We start from the raw sequence: 18,359 nt of genomic DNA, 5'->3' as shown, positions 1-18,359 counted from the left end.
GACCCAAGAGAAACGGGAATGGGAATGGTGGAAACTTCATAACGTAATTTATTAGATTGTTTATTAAACATTATTAGGGTCGTCAAGTCTAGGAGGGCGTATGTTATGTAATATAGTCGTAATAAAAGAGGAAAACGGCCATCAGGAAGACCTAGGCGCAAATGGGAGGATGGATCTCGCAGAGATAGGAATACAATGTAGAAACTGGATGCAATTATCTAAAGATAAAAGTCAGTGGAGAGCTTTTGTGAACGTGGCCTTCGGGTTTCATAGGCCATAGAGTTAGTTAGTTAGTTAGTTACTTGAATAAATAGATACTTATTAACTTAAGAATATTATTTCACACTTTTCTAAAATAGAACTGATTGCTTAACAGATTTGGATTGCTTGTTGTTTTATAATATGATATCGTATTCTTAATTTGGTTGACTGATTTACATAATTTTCATAAGTAATTATTTCCCAAACATTTTAGTAATGTTATTGGGAGAAAATGAAATTTTTAGTTTCGCACCATTATATTAGATTAAATTATAATGAAAGTAGAAAGGGTTTTCCACGAGAAAATGTAGAAGCATGATGTTTGCGGAAGATCTAAACTGAAAACATAAATCAAGTAATCCTTGCATCAGAAACGAATGCTTTACCATTGATTTTTCGCGTCACCATGATTCATATTATTATTATTGAGTTAGTATTCTAGTTTGAAATATAAACAGTGATTAAATCCGTTTACAGAACACAAGATTTTCCGAATTTTTACCATCTAAGATTATGTTATACCGTTACGTCTCATGACATGTACACAATTTAATGAAAGGGTATCTTGACATATGTTGCCTTGCCTTGTCTGAAAAAAGAAAAGCTTTCATGCTTTTTCGATTGAATGATTTGACAGTATATATCGTAGAAAAGTGTATATTTCATTACATGTAGGTATAGAAAAGAATTCCGAAATTAGAATATAGAGTTGGAAATCTAATCTTATTGTCCCCTTGAGGGATGACATCTCTCGGAGAGAGAATAATCCGTGAAGAAAAATGTCTGTATAATCCCTACATGTTAGGCTACCCAATATGATTCACTGTACTGTTGGGTTATCTAATCTGAACGATAACTGAGTTTTACGTCTGACGGTTATACCGCTACGCTAAAGGAAACTGTGATTTGTTGAACCATCACTTTACAAAAAGAAACCACATAAAATTATATAGAACCCCAACAAAAGCCAAGTACATGGTGTTTGTCCACCACAATTTATAAAAAAATAAATCCAAACTTAATGTTTGTTATAAAAATGTTGAAATAATTCGCAGGCGCTAAGATTAAACCGGTACTCCACGCACCAGAGGTGAACCCTCTATCACTGAATCACCAAAACCCCTCAAAAAATTATTTGAATTTACTAAATTTTAATTATTATTCTAAGCTAGGATAAAACACTTGAAAATAACCTGTGGGATAAGGAAAAAAAATGTGCTTGTTTTTCGTAACGAAATAATTTGATTGTACTGTCCAACTGACTTGATTATTTTCTTAAGGTATAAATATATGTGAATTAACGCATATTTTATTCCAAAGAGCGATAAGAATGATACTTGAGATAATTAAAGGAACGGTCCGTACGATACCTTCAGATTACAAAACCGATATATGAAATTAAACTTACATAGACTTTTAATTTGTAGAACTGAAGTTTAGTCTTGAAAATTTGTTGACTTAAAGATCAAAAAATTAATAGTATTAGAGAGTATGGTATTGCTAAAAATGATAGGATATAAGAAAGAAAGGAAAAGTATCGTTTCATTATCATAATAGAGAAATCTGCATGATTTATAGGATAAAATAATTGTCCAAACATAATTAAAGTCAAATATTTTGATATGTAAATTTATTAATATTTGAACAAATAGTAAAAAATTACGTTTCTTTATTATTTCAGATTATGGATTCCGAAATAACTTGTGAGCATACTACATGTGCTGTTCAATATTGTGAACAGAAGATTAGATTGAGGGGGGTTAAGCAATTTTATTTTTTATCGGACATTTGTCCGAACAATAAAAAGAATTTAAAATCACATTCATGCAGTGCATGTGTGAATTCCGTGTTTTTGGACATTTACACCAAAGTAAAAAAGAGACAAGAAATTCTAGGCTTGCCTTGGGGTTTGGAAGGGAAGTGGAAAAGAAGAAGAGAAATAATTCGCACTATAGAAGAGCAGGAGAAGAGCATTAAAACATGGAAGAGCAGGAGAAGAGCAAGAAGAAGAAAGAAGAGGTGGTAGATAATAAAGTTGAAGTCATTTTAGGGATATAATACACAATGAAAAGACAAAAGTAAAAATCTGAAAATAAAAATCATCATATTGTAAATAGTAAAAATAAAGTGATATCTAATTTAAATCTAATTATATTGAAAATTTGATGTTTTATTTCAAGAAAATGTGAATCGTTCTTTTCCCATTTTAATATGTGTGAGTTATTTTAAAATATTGTTTTCAGCAAAAAGACTTTTTGAGACATGAACCTGCAACTTATTATCTGATTTCAATCAGCTCAATTTGAATTGTTTTTATTTTTTTTATTTATTTTTTTAAGAATTTCAAAGCTATTTGAGACATGGATCTACAGAATAAGTTGATATCCGAACCACATAAACAAGTTGAACTTACATTTATCTTTGTCAAATGTGGATATGAAGAAGATCTATTATTATTATTATTATTATTTTATTTAACAGTTATGGTCTTTAGGCTAAAGTAGACTATTGATTAAGGAAACTGAATGACAGAAAAACTAACTTTGTGCTCTCTTGCCAAATATCGAAGCCAGAACCACGTGTACCAAAGGCACATACACTAGCTACTTGACCAATTATTATTATTATTATTATTATTATTATTATTATTATTATTATTATTATTATTATTATTATTATTATTATTATTATTATTATTATTAATATGAGACTTGTACGGTTATTGAAGGTAACTAGAAATTTAATGGAAGAACAAATCCTGAAATTGGTGGTGAGTAAATTAACTGAAAAATATTCTTTGTTTACATTTGCTAACATGGAAAGATTCAGAAACGTTTCCCCATTCATAATTTTAAGGTGAAGATCACTTCACACACACTCATAACCACTTGAGAAAACAAGTTTTAGTTGAATACGGTAACCTCTTATTCACTCCTCTGCTTTTACCCTCCTCTTCAGGTTTTTTTTTCACTGTTTGGGTATTTTCGAAGAAAACAGGTTTTGGTTTTCCGCCCTGGGATTCTTTTGAAGAAAGCGAAAGTGGTTGGAATAGCCTTTTAAGTATAAAATAAAATACTAGTAGGAAGGAAGGAAGGAATTCTGAATGACTGTAAGATTTGAAGGTTATCTTTTGCTATGAATTGTCTGCGCTTTCCAATGTATTTTTGTTCTTATAATATCATAGCAGAAAATTCTAACAGGCTCTTTCAGATTTATGTTGCTAATAGAAATGAAGAATAAAAGTATTTAGTTGAACTTGAAATATACAAATCACACGGTGTCCTGTAACACTTGACCCGATATTAAAAATCTTATGTGATTCTTTCGTTTTGAGATTGATTTGCGAAAATTGGAATCGAATAGGATTAAGATTACGATTTAGATTTTTGGTCTTTTAACATCTAAGACCATTTAGCCCTTCATGTTTTGAGAGATGACGTCCCTTGGCGAGCACACAATCCGTGAAGGGAAGGAAGGAATAAAGGATTCGGGGAGGAAGAAAGTGGTTTGGGACTTATAAGTTAGGTATCACCAAGGCATTTAATTGGTGTGGATGAGGAAAATCCAAGAAAAATTCATTCAAGATGGGTGAACTTAAAAGTATTGTACACTTTTTTTTGACCGAGTGTCCCCCCACCGGGACTGCTTGCACCAAACTGGAATCGAATCATTGTGTCTAACTACATGAATATTTCATGTCAGTCTATTTTTCTCTTTCTATATTAATTAAGTAAAAATATGGTTGTTATTTCATATGTTTGAGCAATAAATATTCTTTGGATTGGTATAGAATTTTAGTTAAAGTATCATGGAGAAGTCCATTGAAATGAATTAGTGCTATAGCTTGTGATTCATTAAATTTTATAGAATCATGTGTTGGTTTTTGAAAAATACTATCTTCAATGAAACAGTCCAAAGCAAATGATTGATCAATGATTAAATTACTTACATTATCACATTCTTTGTAAAAATATGCATCTTTTAACGTCATTTAAAAAATGTGGTTGTAAAGAATGATGATTTCTGAAACAACGGAAAATCTTTTAAAGGTGCTTGTAGAACGAAAAAGTTGAGAAAATTTGACACCTTGAGAGAGTGTATATTACAGAATGTATATATTACAGATAAAACACAATTTGAATAAAAAGTATTAAGGACTGTATCGAAAAGTAACTATCAACATGTATCATTAACAGGAATAAAAATGGAAGGAGATGTACAAAGGAAAAAATCAATTTGTTACACTACGGTACTTGTTGAATACAAAGAGAAAAAAAGTATACATTACAGTTCGTGTCTGATGAATAAACGAAGCTTTCGTCGAACACCACCCAATAGTTTCTGCACAATATTGGCGGTGCATTTTCTCATTGCGTCAGACCAATATTTTCTGAATTCAGCCATGTTCCTGGCAGCTTTACCACCCTGTTTGACATTTTTCTTCACAAGTACCCAATACCGTTCAATAGGTCGGAGCTGAGGGCAGTTTGGTGGGTTCACCTGTTTTGCAACAAAATCCACTTTGTGTTTAATGTACCAATTTAGCGTAGATTTAGCGTAGTGGGCCGTCGCCAAATGCGGCCAAAACAATAGGGGAACACTGTGCTTTTTATACAAAGGGAGTAATCTTTTCTGTAGACATTCCTTTTCAAATATTTCAGCATTAATAGTTCCCTGTGTATAGAAAATTCCAGATCGTAAGGCGCACGAACAAATTACTTGCCGCACGAGCACTTTTGGTCCACATTTGTCAACTGAAACACATTTGACCGAGTCATCCACATCTTCATCTTTGACTTTTGTATAATATTGAGGGCCAGGAAGTGTTGTAAAGTCCTCCTTCACGTAAGTTTTATCGTCCATCAAAACACATTGTCCTTCCCTGCTCACAAATCGTTCATACAATTTGCGAACTCGTGATTGTGCTCTCAATTTCTGCTTAGACGATTCTTTGGCTATATTTGTTTTCTGTGGGTTTTCAAATTAATCCTAGTTTTAATTCTTTGAACCATTGCGATCGTAGTACCTGCCTTTTTCGCTAAATCGCGAACAGATAATGATGGATTTTGTTTAATTAACCTCACCACTTTCTGGCCCAGTTTTAGGTAACCTGCACCCTTTTTTCGCCCCGATCTCGGCAAATCTGTAAAAGTAAAATGATTACCAAATTTTTCAATAATAGTTTTCGCACTTGCATGTTGCACTTCCATCTGTTTTGCTATCTGATTGTAGGTAGCTCCTTTTTGGGAACACCATTTGTGCAGAATTTTGCACCTCACTTTCCTCGGAATTCGTCCCATAGCCTATGCAACTCCTCACACGGCATTCAACATGGTACAGCAGCTAAGTACAACTTGCGAACTAACCCACAGACTGTGTGGACTCACTTTCAGCTGCCTGGCCCGTGCCTACCAGCGCTACCAATGTTGATAGTTACTTTTCGATACAGTCCTTAGTTAGGATTGAAACTGATGAGTTTGAGTATTGAAACTCATGTGTTTGAAGGATAATGTTCTTTAGGAAGCACACAATCCGGGAAAGGTAGGAAGAAAGGATTCGGGGAGGAAAAAAGCGGTATACAAACTATAAGTAAGGTACCATCCCGGCCTTTGCTTCAAATGATTAAATGAAAAAGAAAAACCCTGGAAAACTTCATTCAAACTTTTACAAATTTTGAGAGAGCAAATCCGTAAGCGGGGGTGCAACATAAGCCAAAACGTTAACGAATATACTACGTGGATTACTGTAGTATTAATTCAAGAAATATACCAAGTAGCTTAGCAATTCTTTAGGAATAAAATACCTAAAAACCTTATTATTTTAGAATCCGTTTACCAAACATTGTTAGACTCGTCAAGTCTAGGAGGGGACAGGTCATGTAATATACTCATGATAATAAGAGGAAAACAACCGTTAGGAAGACCTAGGGAAAATGTATCTTGCAGAAATAGGGATACAAAGTAGAACCAGTTGGGTATGGATAGAAATCATTCATGCGCTTTTGTGATTGATGCAGCAAATTTTGGGGGATAGATTGTATTATTCATGCTAAAAGATAATGAGTATGAACATATAGATGTAAAATACACTTCCACTGTGTGAATGCTATGAAAATTAAATGAGTAAGGTAACTTGTAGTATAAGAAATCAATCTATCACTGACTTAATTTGATGAAAAGACCTCAAGTATTATAAGGAAACACTGTAGCACTAAGCCGTCATGGGTACTAAAAATAAACATGTTAAAGATTAATGAAGAATCAGTTTATTACTAAATCAGTACATTCAAAATTCAATCAGGGACCTCAATTAGTGCAAGGAAGTACTGTATCACTGAGTCATCATGTATCACAAGTAAGCATTCTACCACTAATTTTTCATGAAGGAGATTAAATGATGCATTCTCCATAAGAAAACAGTGTATCACTGAAGTCTACATGGTGAAAAGAACACATGTACCATAAGGAAACAGTATAGCCCTAAATCAATCTAATGAAAAGACCAGAAGAAGTAGATGCAATCTAAAAACATGAAACTTGACTTATTATTCACTTCAAAATCTCTTGGTGAAGAATATTAAGCTTAAAATCATGTATATAACTTAACATATATAAGAAATAGATACTCATGTCCTATACCCGAAAATAGATTTTGAAGGAAGACTTAGTCAGTAGATGTGAAAACAATATTAAAATAGATTTCGCGGGTAAAATATGAATTAGTATAGAAGAATTGTGATGTTCCAGATTTCATACCGCATAGTTAAAATCTATGTGTTATATTGTGTTATAGAATGTGTTTATTTACGTTATATTTATCAACTGTAGTGAGAAATAAATTCTTTGGTATTACAGCAAAGCTGTAATCAGTTCAAAAATGTAGGGGACATATTATAGTTCATTTATAAGTTTACCGTAAAATTTTTAGGGGATCTTCCTTGGATACAAACTTATGTTATACAAAAGAGAAGGCAAACGTCATGGGTATTAAAAATGAATATATTCAAAATTACGATTACGCTTAGCAAGTTTACGATATTTGCATTCTACAGTAAGACTAAAAAGTACTTTCCTAGTTTTTAATCAGAGATACTCAAGCTTGCAGATACAGCATAAAATACATAGAGAGAGTAAAAAAAAATCTACAGATACTCAAATACAAGCAGATACGCCATAAAATACATAGATAGAGCAAAAACAAGCTACAGATACTCAAACTTGTAGATAGTCAGTAAAATACATAGATAGAGTAAAAAACAAGCTACAGATACTCAAAAACATGCAGATACGCCATAAAATTCATAGAGAGAGTTAAAAACAAGCTACAGATACTCAAAAACATGTAGATACACCATAAAATACGTAAAGAGAGTAAAAAAACAAGCTACAGATACTCAAAAACATGTAGATACTCCATAAAATACATAGAAAGATTAAAACAAGCTACAGATACTCAAAAACAATCAGATACTCCATAAAATACATAGAAAGATTAAAAACAAGCTACAGATACTCAAAAACAAACAGATACTCCATAAAATACATAAAGAGAGAGTAAAAACAAGCTACAGATACTCAAAACAAGCAGATACGTCATCAAATACATAGATAGAGAAAAACACATACAGACGATACGTGCAAAAGAGAGAAAGAGAGAGATAAAGAGAGGGACGTGTAGATACTTAAAAACAATCAGAAAGGATGTCAACAAACAAGCTACAGATACTCAAAAACAAACAGATACTCCATAAAATACATAAAGAGAGAGTAAAAACAAGCTACAGATACTCAAAACAAGCAGATACGTCATCAAATACATAGATAGAGAAAAACACATACAGACGATACGTGCAAAAGAGACAAAGAGAGAGATAAAGAGAGGGACGTGTAGATACTTAAAAACAATCAGAAAGGATGTCAACAAACAAGCTACAGATACTCAAAAACATGCAGATACGCCATAAAATTCATAGAGAGAGTAAAAACAAGCTACAGATACTCAAAAAACAAGCAGATACGTCATAAATACAAAGAGAGAGTAAAAACAAGCTACAGATACTCAAATACATGTAGATACGCCATAAAATACAGAGAGAGAGAGAGAGAGAGAGAGAGAGCTACATTAGTAGTGGAATTTGTTTCGGGAACCGGGTAAGAATCATTTGTACTGTACGTGCAGTGCAAAAATGATCACAAATTTATTTCATGAGAGAATGCAACTTAATATGGGAATATTTTATATTAAATATCTTCTCTACACACATGTCCAAACTTACGCCATGCGTAGCTTCTTCTATTTTGTATTCCATAGTTAATCAATTAATTAATATGAGTGAGATAAAACATAGTATATTACATCAATAGTAATCTGAACCTTTATTATAAAGCTTTGAGAGCAAAAATGGTCTATAGATAGTCTAAAAATAGTCTTCCGTTGCAAGCGCTGCTATCGGTTGAAGGAATTCCACTCGCTTTCTTTCGCTTAGCAACAGCTAAACTCTTATTGGCTCAACGCGTAGATGTGTGAGGGTGTGAGCGTTAGTCTGCATTTTTGCCACGGCTCAAGACATTTTGGCAGCACAACAGTAATTATTGAAACAAAGTGATAAACATATACAGTACGAGCAAAATGATTAAAGAATCCAAAGTTGAAATTTTCTTTTCAGTATAAACAAGCAAAAGTGAATGTATATAACATAATACTTAAAGAATATAGGGTCCTATTTTATAAAAATATAACTAGTAAAAAATAAACATATTTCAATGAACAAATTATATCCTGTTAATTCCTATATTTACAATGAAGTCACTAATATGAATTAAAAATATTAATTTCAAAATTAAAAATGAGTCAAGTGAGTAGTATTATGTTCAAATGTGGTCATACTTAAAAAATAGATCGGTTGAGTAGAATTGGCACAAAATGTTGTCATATCAATGGAATTATAAGGCAATAAGGGGAATCATACAGTAATATTTTGCACATTACATATTCTAATGTTTGTAAGTAAGATTGGAAACATCAGTGTAAACATATACGGATTACAGGTGTTAGATATATAGATGTGTGTAAGACAGGTAAATATTGCGAATTATTACTTAACAACCACATAATAATGTAAATCCATTTCCCGCATATGCATTTATATTTCTGGCGCAACTATAAACGTAAAACTGTACACACCGGCTCCGCGTGCGCCCGTCGTGGGTATAATCGTGAAACCGTACTAACCGGTACCGCGTGCGTCTGGCAAGGGTATTAACGTAAAACCGTACTCGCCCGGCCCCGCGTGCAGAATTCGCGTATAACAACGCGCCCAAATTTCCCATGGCTGTGCCATGCCATGACACACTAGTGCCATGCATCCGATTAGCAAACAAATAATAATTAGTATTGCCAACTTTTCTACATAAATGATACATTATCGTTATCAATTACATACTGTATATTAAAGACTATCTTCTCTTAATATCATGCTCTGTGTATGGAATCATAGATATTAATTAATGTTTAGTAAATGTAGTAAATGTCAAATGTGAAGGAATGCTAAGTGACACAGTATTGTATATAAATACATATTGAATAGTAAAAGCATTGGGTGTCAACAAAATGCCTAATATGTTATACTCATCATACAATTATATAAGAAAAAATAGCATTCACAATATACACTTGTTGTAATGTTAAAAATAAAAACATCGGGGTCCCTACATAATACATGCATTGACGTGCAGTGGGTGGTATGCCCGATGTCTACCATATAGTTTACTTTAATTTTATTTATGTATAGCAAATAGGATTGGTAGGTATATATGAAGTCAACCACTTCATATTCATACATTTTTAAACCCTACCTAATAAAGCATATCACGCAAAGCAAACATACAATATATCAATTAGTATTGGCATGACGATTTATATTAGTATATAATAAAGTATAGGAGATCTGTGAGTATAATAAAGTATTAGTACATCATTGTACATATACACCCTAGCAGTTTGTATGAGTCTTAACGGTTCATTTCTTGCGCCATACATATATTTGTACCTTTTATATTTTATATTTAAGTATAGTAAATATATGTATTGTTATGCGTATATATTGTATAGTAAACATCATGTCAAACATTTTTACTTCGTTTTCGTTATATATCATAAACTATACGATACATCTGTGCTGCAAACGAAAAAAAAATTTTCACAACATAAAAATATGCGTGTTGTTTATACTGTACAAATTAAATATCTACCTTATAATGTATATCAAATCATAAAATATGACTTCTTTTTCTAATTAATGTAAATGTTTTAGGGGAAAGTCGATATAAATGAAAACGGTAAGTAACGTTGTCAGTTACCAATAAACTAAACTGAAATTTTCCCCGCTAAAATTATAATACCTATAATAATCCTTTTGAATTTTTCTTAATGTAACACCTTAACATTTCTTTCAAAGCAAACTTTCTTATATTAAGCAATACGTTTTATTTTTTCTTATATCACAACGTATTATTTTTCAGTCAGTAGGTATATCGTTGCTTATATTTTTGTTCACTTGTTTGTGTTTGCCACGTAATTTTAATTGTTACTCTTCTTGTAGGAACAACAGCGTTAGAAGAATAATAATTATTTATTCTTTCGTATCTTTTTAATGAATCGCTTTCTACGAAAACTCCTTATTTATTTAACCTCTCGTAATAAATTACTCGAACACTTCGTGTGAGCATACTAAAATGTTCGAAAATACTAATTATTTATTGATTCGTATGTCAGAGCATACTCGTTGTTAAAATGATTCGAACACTTCGTGTGAGCATACTAAAATGTTCGAAAAAAATAGTAATTCTTTATTGATTCGTATGCCAAAGCATACTCGGTAAAACAGCTACGGTGTGAACTTCTTAATAAATTGTTTCTGTTATACATGTTGTTGTTAGTTATACGCTTGAAAAAACATTTATTTTATGAAATTAATATTTGATTATCCTTTAAGTTACAAATTATAATAATTACTAGTTTATCATGTGATAAACACAAAATTCTAACGCGTCTGGATACGAAATTTTTCTTAATGCAATTGCGTACGAAATTACAAATTGATTGCGTCTGGGTACGAGAGTATAAACTCAATGCACCTGGGTGCGAGATTACAAATTGAATGTGTCTGGGTACAAGATTACAAACTAAATGCACCTGGGTGCGAGATTACAAATTGAATGTGTCTGGGTACAAGATTACAAACTAAATGTAGCTGGGGACGAGAGTACAAATTGAATGTATCTGAATAAAAAATTATATAGTAAGCGTATCTGGATATAAATTATAAACTAAATGAAACTTACTGCAAAATTAAAATTAAGTGTACGAGATTACAAAGTAAGTACATCTGTGCACTAAATTACATAGTAACTGTGTTTGCATATAAAAATTATAAACTAAATGATTTTAAAGAAATCAACAACGCTAAAATATTTTTATTCATATAATATTTATTTTTTTCATATAAGATAGTGATTACATATATCAAATAAAAAATGTAATAAAGTATCATATATATATATATATATTATGAATAGTAATTAAAAAAAGTTATTTTAATTTTGAATTTGTGTAAATGTCATTGATAATAGAGATTTTTTTCTGTCTGAAATTGTAATATATATTTCCAATATATAACTTTCACTTCATTTAGTTACTTCACTAACAAACAAAGAAATGAATTAAAAATTATAAGTGAAATCTTTTTCCAAGAGAAATTCTAAAATTACATTGATGTAGTTTTTCTTTAATAAAATATTAAATAAAGCGTAATCAAATGTCCAATCGTCAATTTCACTCTCATGATACGAAGAAAAGACTTTGTACAGTTCATCAAACGTATCTGATTGCACCATAACACGCCATGCATTATAACACAACATTTCACGGTCTAAAACAATGCATTCATGTTCATCTATAATGCGGCTGTTTTGATAGCACCCGTAGCACAGAAGTTTATATTCCGGTTTCCATCTTGATATACATTCCAGCACACACAGTTCATTCACAGAAAGAAAAGTACATTCATACGTACATAATTTGTTTTGCAAACACATCTCTGTCTTTCTTTAAAAACAGTTCAACTAAATCACAAATATATGAATCTGAAAACGTAACTGATTCATATGCTAAATTAAATCTATTTAAAACAGTTTTGTTTCTTCTATAATTCTTATCCGAAGAACTAAAGTGTTTCTGTATGTAAAGTTCAAACACTATGTCACGAGTTTTCTTCTGAATTAAAAATTCCCACACAGTTTCTTTCAAACTATTATTAAATATTAACAAACATTTATGTAGTTTTTCGTCTGGTATTCTTATTGAACAAGGAAAGCACAGTAATGGTTCACTCAGCTGATAATTCTGAAAAAGTTCTTTCACACACAAATCACTTATTTTAAAACGATTGCACTTACAATTCACATTGTCTAATTCTTCAATTTCAATATGTGTATTAGGAAACACTTTTTCAAAATGGATTTCATCATCATATCGATAAAATCTTCTAAACGAATCTTCTATTTCCTGCGTAGGATATAGTATTTTCACTTTATCTTGTTCTTCTTCAGGAATATCAGGATCCCATGGGTGTTGATAAATAATTTTCTGATGCTTTTCACACTCAATCTGTCTCTCTCTTGGAGAGATATACTCAGAAACAGATACTCGCTTACTACACATCTTCACGAATACTGTTAACTTAAGTAATGTTCCTATGTACACAATCACAAGTCTGCACATGCGCACAAACTTTTAACGAATACGCATGCGTACACGCAATTAACGACTGCGCATGCGTCCTACGACGTTCAAATTATTTACTTGTATTCTTGTACACTCCGTGTAAAACATCTTTATGTAAAATATAAGTCTTGGAAAATCTGAATCAGACATTACCACATGAAATAAAATGCTTTCATAAAGATTATTAAAAATGCATTGTGTAAGAATATGGTCTTTCTTACTATGGATATTGTGTAAATCCATATAGATTTTCATAATTTCTTTGCATGTATCTTCTTTTAATAAAATACTACAAGCTTCCAAGTCCAACACTTCTTTGCTTTTCAACATACACATATGTCTAATGTCATTTTTGAATAAATAATTATAATAACATGCTCCACAAAGTAACACTTTGTTCGGTACCCATTTAATTATTGCTAATTTAATACAATTAATATCAATACTTGATTTATCACACGCACAATTCATTCTTGCACAAAACACGGTTCTTAACACCACAAAAAAGTACGTGTTCTAACAAGAAAATATTCTCAACAACTAAAACAAAGTATCAAAATCGTTTGTTCTTTCTTTACAACTAGTGCACTCTAGCGGAAAAAATCTTAAGTTGTAAAACAGTGATACTAACTCTATATAAACTCTACACAAAATAATTTTAACTATGTAAAACTCATATAAATCTTAATGTAATTTTTCCATGTTTCCTTTCCTATATAACTTTAGTTAGATCGTTTCCTGTGCAATTTTAATTGGTATGCTTCTTGTAGAAGTCCATAAGAATACTCAAAGAGTATAATCCATTAAATGATTTCTACGTAAACTCCGTTTATATATTCTTTCGTGTTATTTAATATAACACTCGTTGTTAAATGTTTCGAAATATTAATTATTTATTCTTTCGTGTTATTTATTTTAAATTGGATCATTTGCTTTTGCAAATTCAGAACACTATGTGTGAACGTTTTAAAAATAGTTGTTAAAATGTTTCGAACACTTTGTGTGAGCGTATTAAAAATGTTCCGAAAATTTTAATTATTTATTCTTTCGTGTTATATATTATAACACTCGCAAAGGTTTTAATTATACATTTCTTCAAATGTGTTCTTGTCTGCAATAATATTTAATTCAAAATAATTTTATTCTTTAAATGTTTTCTTAAGATGAATTAAACTAAAATGAAAAATTAATATAATACAAATATATGAAATAAAACTATGTATCAAATAATATAAGAAAATAAATATAAAGATAAGTATTAAACATGTATTAGTTTCCAACATTTCTTCTTAAAATATTTGATAATAATATTGCCTGACATCAAGTGTTGTAAATAATATTTTGTATAAACTTCACACACACACACACACACACACACACACAAATTAATTTCTTCCGTAATACAAATATAGTTACTAGTAATTTAAAGTTTCTTCTTCTTTTATGAAATATTTGCAAACGTTAAATGTTTAAACGCGTTTTTTCAAAAACACCAAAATTTTACTTATGTGCATAAAATATTCGTTTTTATTCAGCACTTTTACTTTTATCTTTATCAAGAAGAATATCCACAAGATCACTTAAAAACACTTCACTTTTCAATAATTTAAAGTATGTGTTATAAAACGATTCTCTTGTTAGCAAACCGATAAAATGTGATTTCGCATACGTATAAAATATATTTTCTTCCACATCTATGTTTTCCATAATATCCTTTACTCGTGATTTCATAACGTTTTCATCCAGAAATAAACATTCATGTTCCATTTCATTAAAATATCCATAACTACAAGCAGCACATAGCAAAATATCTTTTGTTTTCCACTCATGTATTGCTTTCTTTATACAGTTCGTGTCTACTTTATTTACACTACATTTACATCTTATGTCCTTCTCCGAAAATATTTCAGTATCATCCATATATGATAATATCATCTTATAAATTTTTAAATTAATTTTCAAACATTCAAAAACAATTTCACGTAACTGTATTAAACTTTCCATAGTTATTTTACTTTTTATGTGAACAATGTTTAAATAATGCTATTCAAACAGCAAACTAAATAATTTTTATAACACCCAAACTAAATCGTTCGTGTATCTTCGTAAAAGTTCAAGAAAGTTGTGGAAATTTTAACATCATTCGGAAAACTTCGGCAATCTTCGGTAATCTTCGTATAAAATTCTTGGAATTAATTAAAATTCTATGAAATACATGGTCATTTACCTTTTAATCACTTTTCCAGAAATCTCCAAACATTCTTCATTATGCCTACGTGACTAATCAAGGTCAAACGCAATTCCTGTCAACAATAAAAAACTTTAACATGCACCTGTGTTCTACCTCTCCCCCAAACAAACAAGCTTTTCTTAGAAATTCCAAAAAACATCTATTGTTCAAGTATATGGTCAAGGTCAACGCAATTCCTGTCCACAATAAAAACTTTTAACGCACACCTGTGTTCTACCTCTCCCCCCCCAAACAATCATAAGCTTTTCTTAGAAATTCCAAAAACATCTATTGTTCAAGCATATGGTCAAGGTTAACGCAATTCCTGTCCACAATAAAAACTTTTAACGCACACCTGTGTTCTACCTCTCCCCCAAAACAATATAAGCATTTCTTAGAAATTCCAAAAACATCTATTGTTCAAGCATATGGTCAACGCAAATCCTGTCCACAATAAAAACTTTTAACGCACACCTGTGTTCTACCTCTCCCCCAAACAATATACACTTTTCTTAGAAATTCCAAAACAAACTTGTGCCTACGTGACTAATCAAGGTCAAACTACTTCTCTGAAACAATAAAAAATTTTAACGCACACCTGTGTTCTTCCTCTCCCCCAAACAATATAAGCTTTTCTTAGAAATTCCAAAACAAACCTCTGCGTACGTGACTAATCAAGGTCGAACTACTTTTCTGTCACAATAGAAAATGTTATAAACAATATACGCTTCTCTCACCCCCACCCACCACATTCTTCAACTACTTCTCTGTCAACAATAATCGTTTAAAAGATTACATGTACACACATCTGCGACATCCATTGTTCCCACCTGCGTACGTGTATACTCAAGGATAAACAACATTCCTGTCAACAATACAAAATAATATAAACAATCAATAAAATATAATAAAATAAAACATCTATTGTATACAAATATCGTCAAGGTTAAATAACATTCCTGTAAACAAAAACCTATTGTCAAATAACCTTCTCTTAACGCCAATGAATCAACTCGCTCTCTGATTGGTTAAACTACTTCTTTGAAAATTATCTACTCAGTACATTGCATATTGACTGAAAACTTGGACGTGAGAAAGCTGGGCGCGATATGGCTGTCGCGCTTGTTCACCATTGATCAAAAACAGCGTCGTGAGGATGTTTCAATCGAGTGTTTGGGGATGTTTCCCATCAATAAAGCCGAGCTTTTGCGTCGATTCATAATTGTCGATGAAATTTGGATCCATCACTCCATACTTAGGACGGAGAAACAGTCAAAACAATGAATTGAAAGGGGGAATCGGCTCCAAAGAAAGCAAAGATAGTTCCATTTGCTTGCAAGATCATTGCGTCAGCTTTTGAAATGCGTTTTCGATTAGTTTCATCGATTATCTTCAAAAAGAAAAAGCAATCAAGTGCGTGTATTATGCAAAATTACTGTAGCGTTTGAGTCAGGAAATCGAGGAAAATCGGTCACATTTGGCGATAAAGAAAGTGTTGTGTCATGAAGAAAATGCACCAGTTCACACACCCGTTATCGTGAAGGACAAAATCAATGAGTTAAAGTTTAAATTACTTCCTCACCTACCCTATTCGCCAGAGTTAGCCCCTTCGATTATTTTCTCTTTAAACATGAAAAAATGGTTCGGTAGTAAAAGATTTGCATACAATGAAGAGGTGAACTCTGCGATTAATGGCTATTTTGAGTAGCTCGACGGTTCACACTATAAACAGGGTATCGAAGCTATTGAACATCCCCGTGAAAAGTGTATATAGTTAAAAGGAGACTATGTAGAAGAATCAAGATATTTTTTTTTTGTTTTGTTTGTTAAATCAAATACTCTTGAGACTACCCTCGTACTTTTAGTCAATCTTCAAAATTAATAAAAAAATGATTGATTTAAAAAAAATGTTTTATTTTATTAATATGTTTTATAATAAATAGCGTTCAAAATAGGTATTGTTTTTTAGGAGAAAATTACGTAGTTCCGGATCTTATAAGGAAAATATATTAAATATTCGTTCTTAAATTAAGAGATCTATTAATGAATAATAAGAAATCAATTTCTTTCGTTGTATGCTGATGGACTATAAAGCAGTGTCTAGTCTCACCTTTGTAGTAATGAACAGATCCTCTCGTCTTCCTTTTCCATCGGTCAACCAGCGATTAATTGCTTTTCCAATTCCAGTCTCGTTCATGTAATAATAAGCTGTATCGATGTGGCGATAACCTATCTCCAATCCTTTCTCCACATTTTCTTCCACAATATCGTCTGGCACCTAGCATACCGATAAAAAGAGCAGGTAAGAACAACAACCAGATTTCATTTATGAATTTCTCAGAGACGAACACCTGTGCAAGGCTGACAAGTTTTCTGGATTCTCTAGCAAGCAGAAGAAGGAAATTTGCAAAAGCAGTCACCATGGTGAAAAAAAAAGACAAACTGTTATCACACCAATATACAGTGAAAGTCATACATTTTTAACAATATACGGAAGAAGGAAGGTTTAAAGCTATCACCATAGTGAAGAAACGACAAACTATATTAAATATACAGTAGAAGGAAGAAGAAAACTTCCAATTACCTTGATGAAGAAAGAACAAACTGTGATCATGCCTATTATGATGGTTACATTTAACTATCACTATGGTTTAAATACAGATCCATACCCAGGAGGTAGGAGGGACAGAAATGAATACTGGGCAGGCAATGACAAGGGTATTAAGAAACACCACACAACTGTTTAACTTATTTATCTATTAATTATTTACAGCATCTGGAATAGAGCTGTATCTCCTTTTACAAATGATATGCTGTGCATGTGAACGCCTTGGGGGAAGACAATGATAAGTCACATTTTCCAACTTTCGAGTAAACTGAAAAAGAAAGTTCAACATTCCCATGTAATGCAATGCAAGTGGCGCTTACCATTTTCTTCCCCGACCCTCTCGTATACTGACAAATAGTACTGTACACAAATCAGGACTATGAAGATTCATCATTAATACATAAATGTTTTTAAAAATACAAATGATACATAGTCCAATTTATTACGTCTACTGATTTACACATTTTTATCTGTTAT

The 18,359-nt window shown here is 31.5% G+C and overlaps 1 protein-coding gene across 1 annotated transcript in view; it reads right to left on the bottom strand.

Moving 5' to 3' along the window:
* The window catches only part of LOC145665180 (aldo-keto reductase family 1 member C1-like), a 36,815-nt gene extending 19,165 nt beyond the window's left edge, over positions 1-17,650 (bottom strand). The window contains exon 1 of the mRNA XM_081732464.1: positions 17,385-17,650. Coding sequence (XP_081588590.1) covers positions 17,385-17,471 — 87 coding nt within the window. The 5' untranslated portion in view covers positions 17,472-17,650. The remainder of the gene's footprint in view (positions 1-17,384) is intronic.
* Between the last annotated feature and the right edge of the window lie 709 nt (positions 17,651-18,359).

Source organism: Thermobia domestica, chromosome 11 (assembly GCF_964235325.1).
Source record: "Thermobia domestica chromosome 11, izTheDome1.hap1.1, whole genome shotgun sequence".
Taxonomy (NCBI): domain Eukaryota; kingdom Metazoa; phylum Arthropoda; class Insecta; order Zygentoma; family Lepismatidae; genus Thermobia; species Thermobia domestica.
Note: the sequence above shows the minus strand (reverse complement) of the source record. Positions and strands in the feature narration are given on the sequence as shown.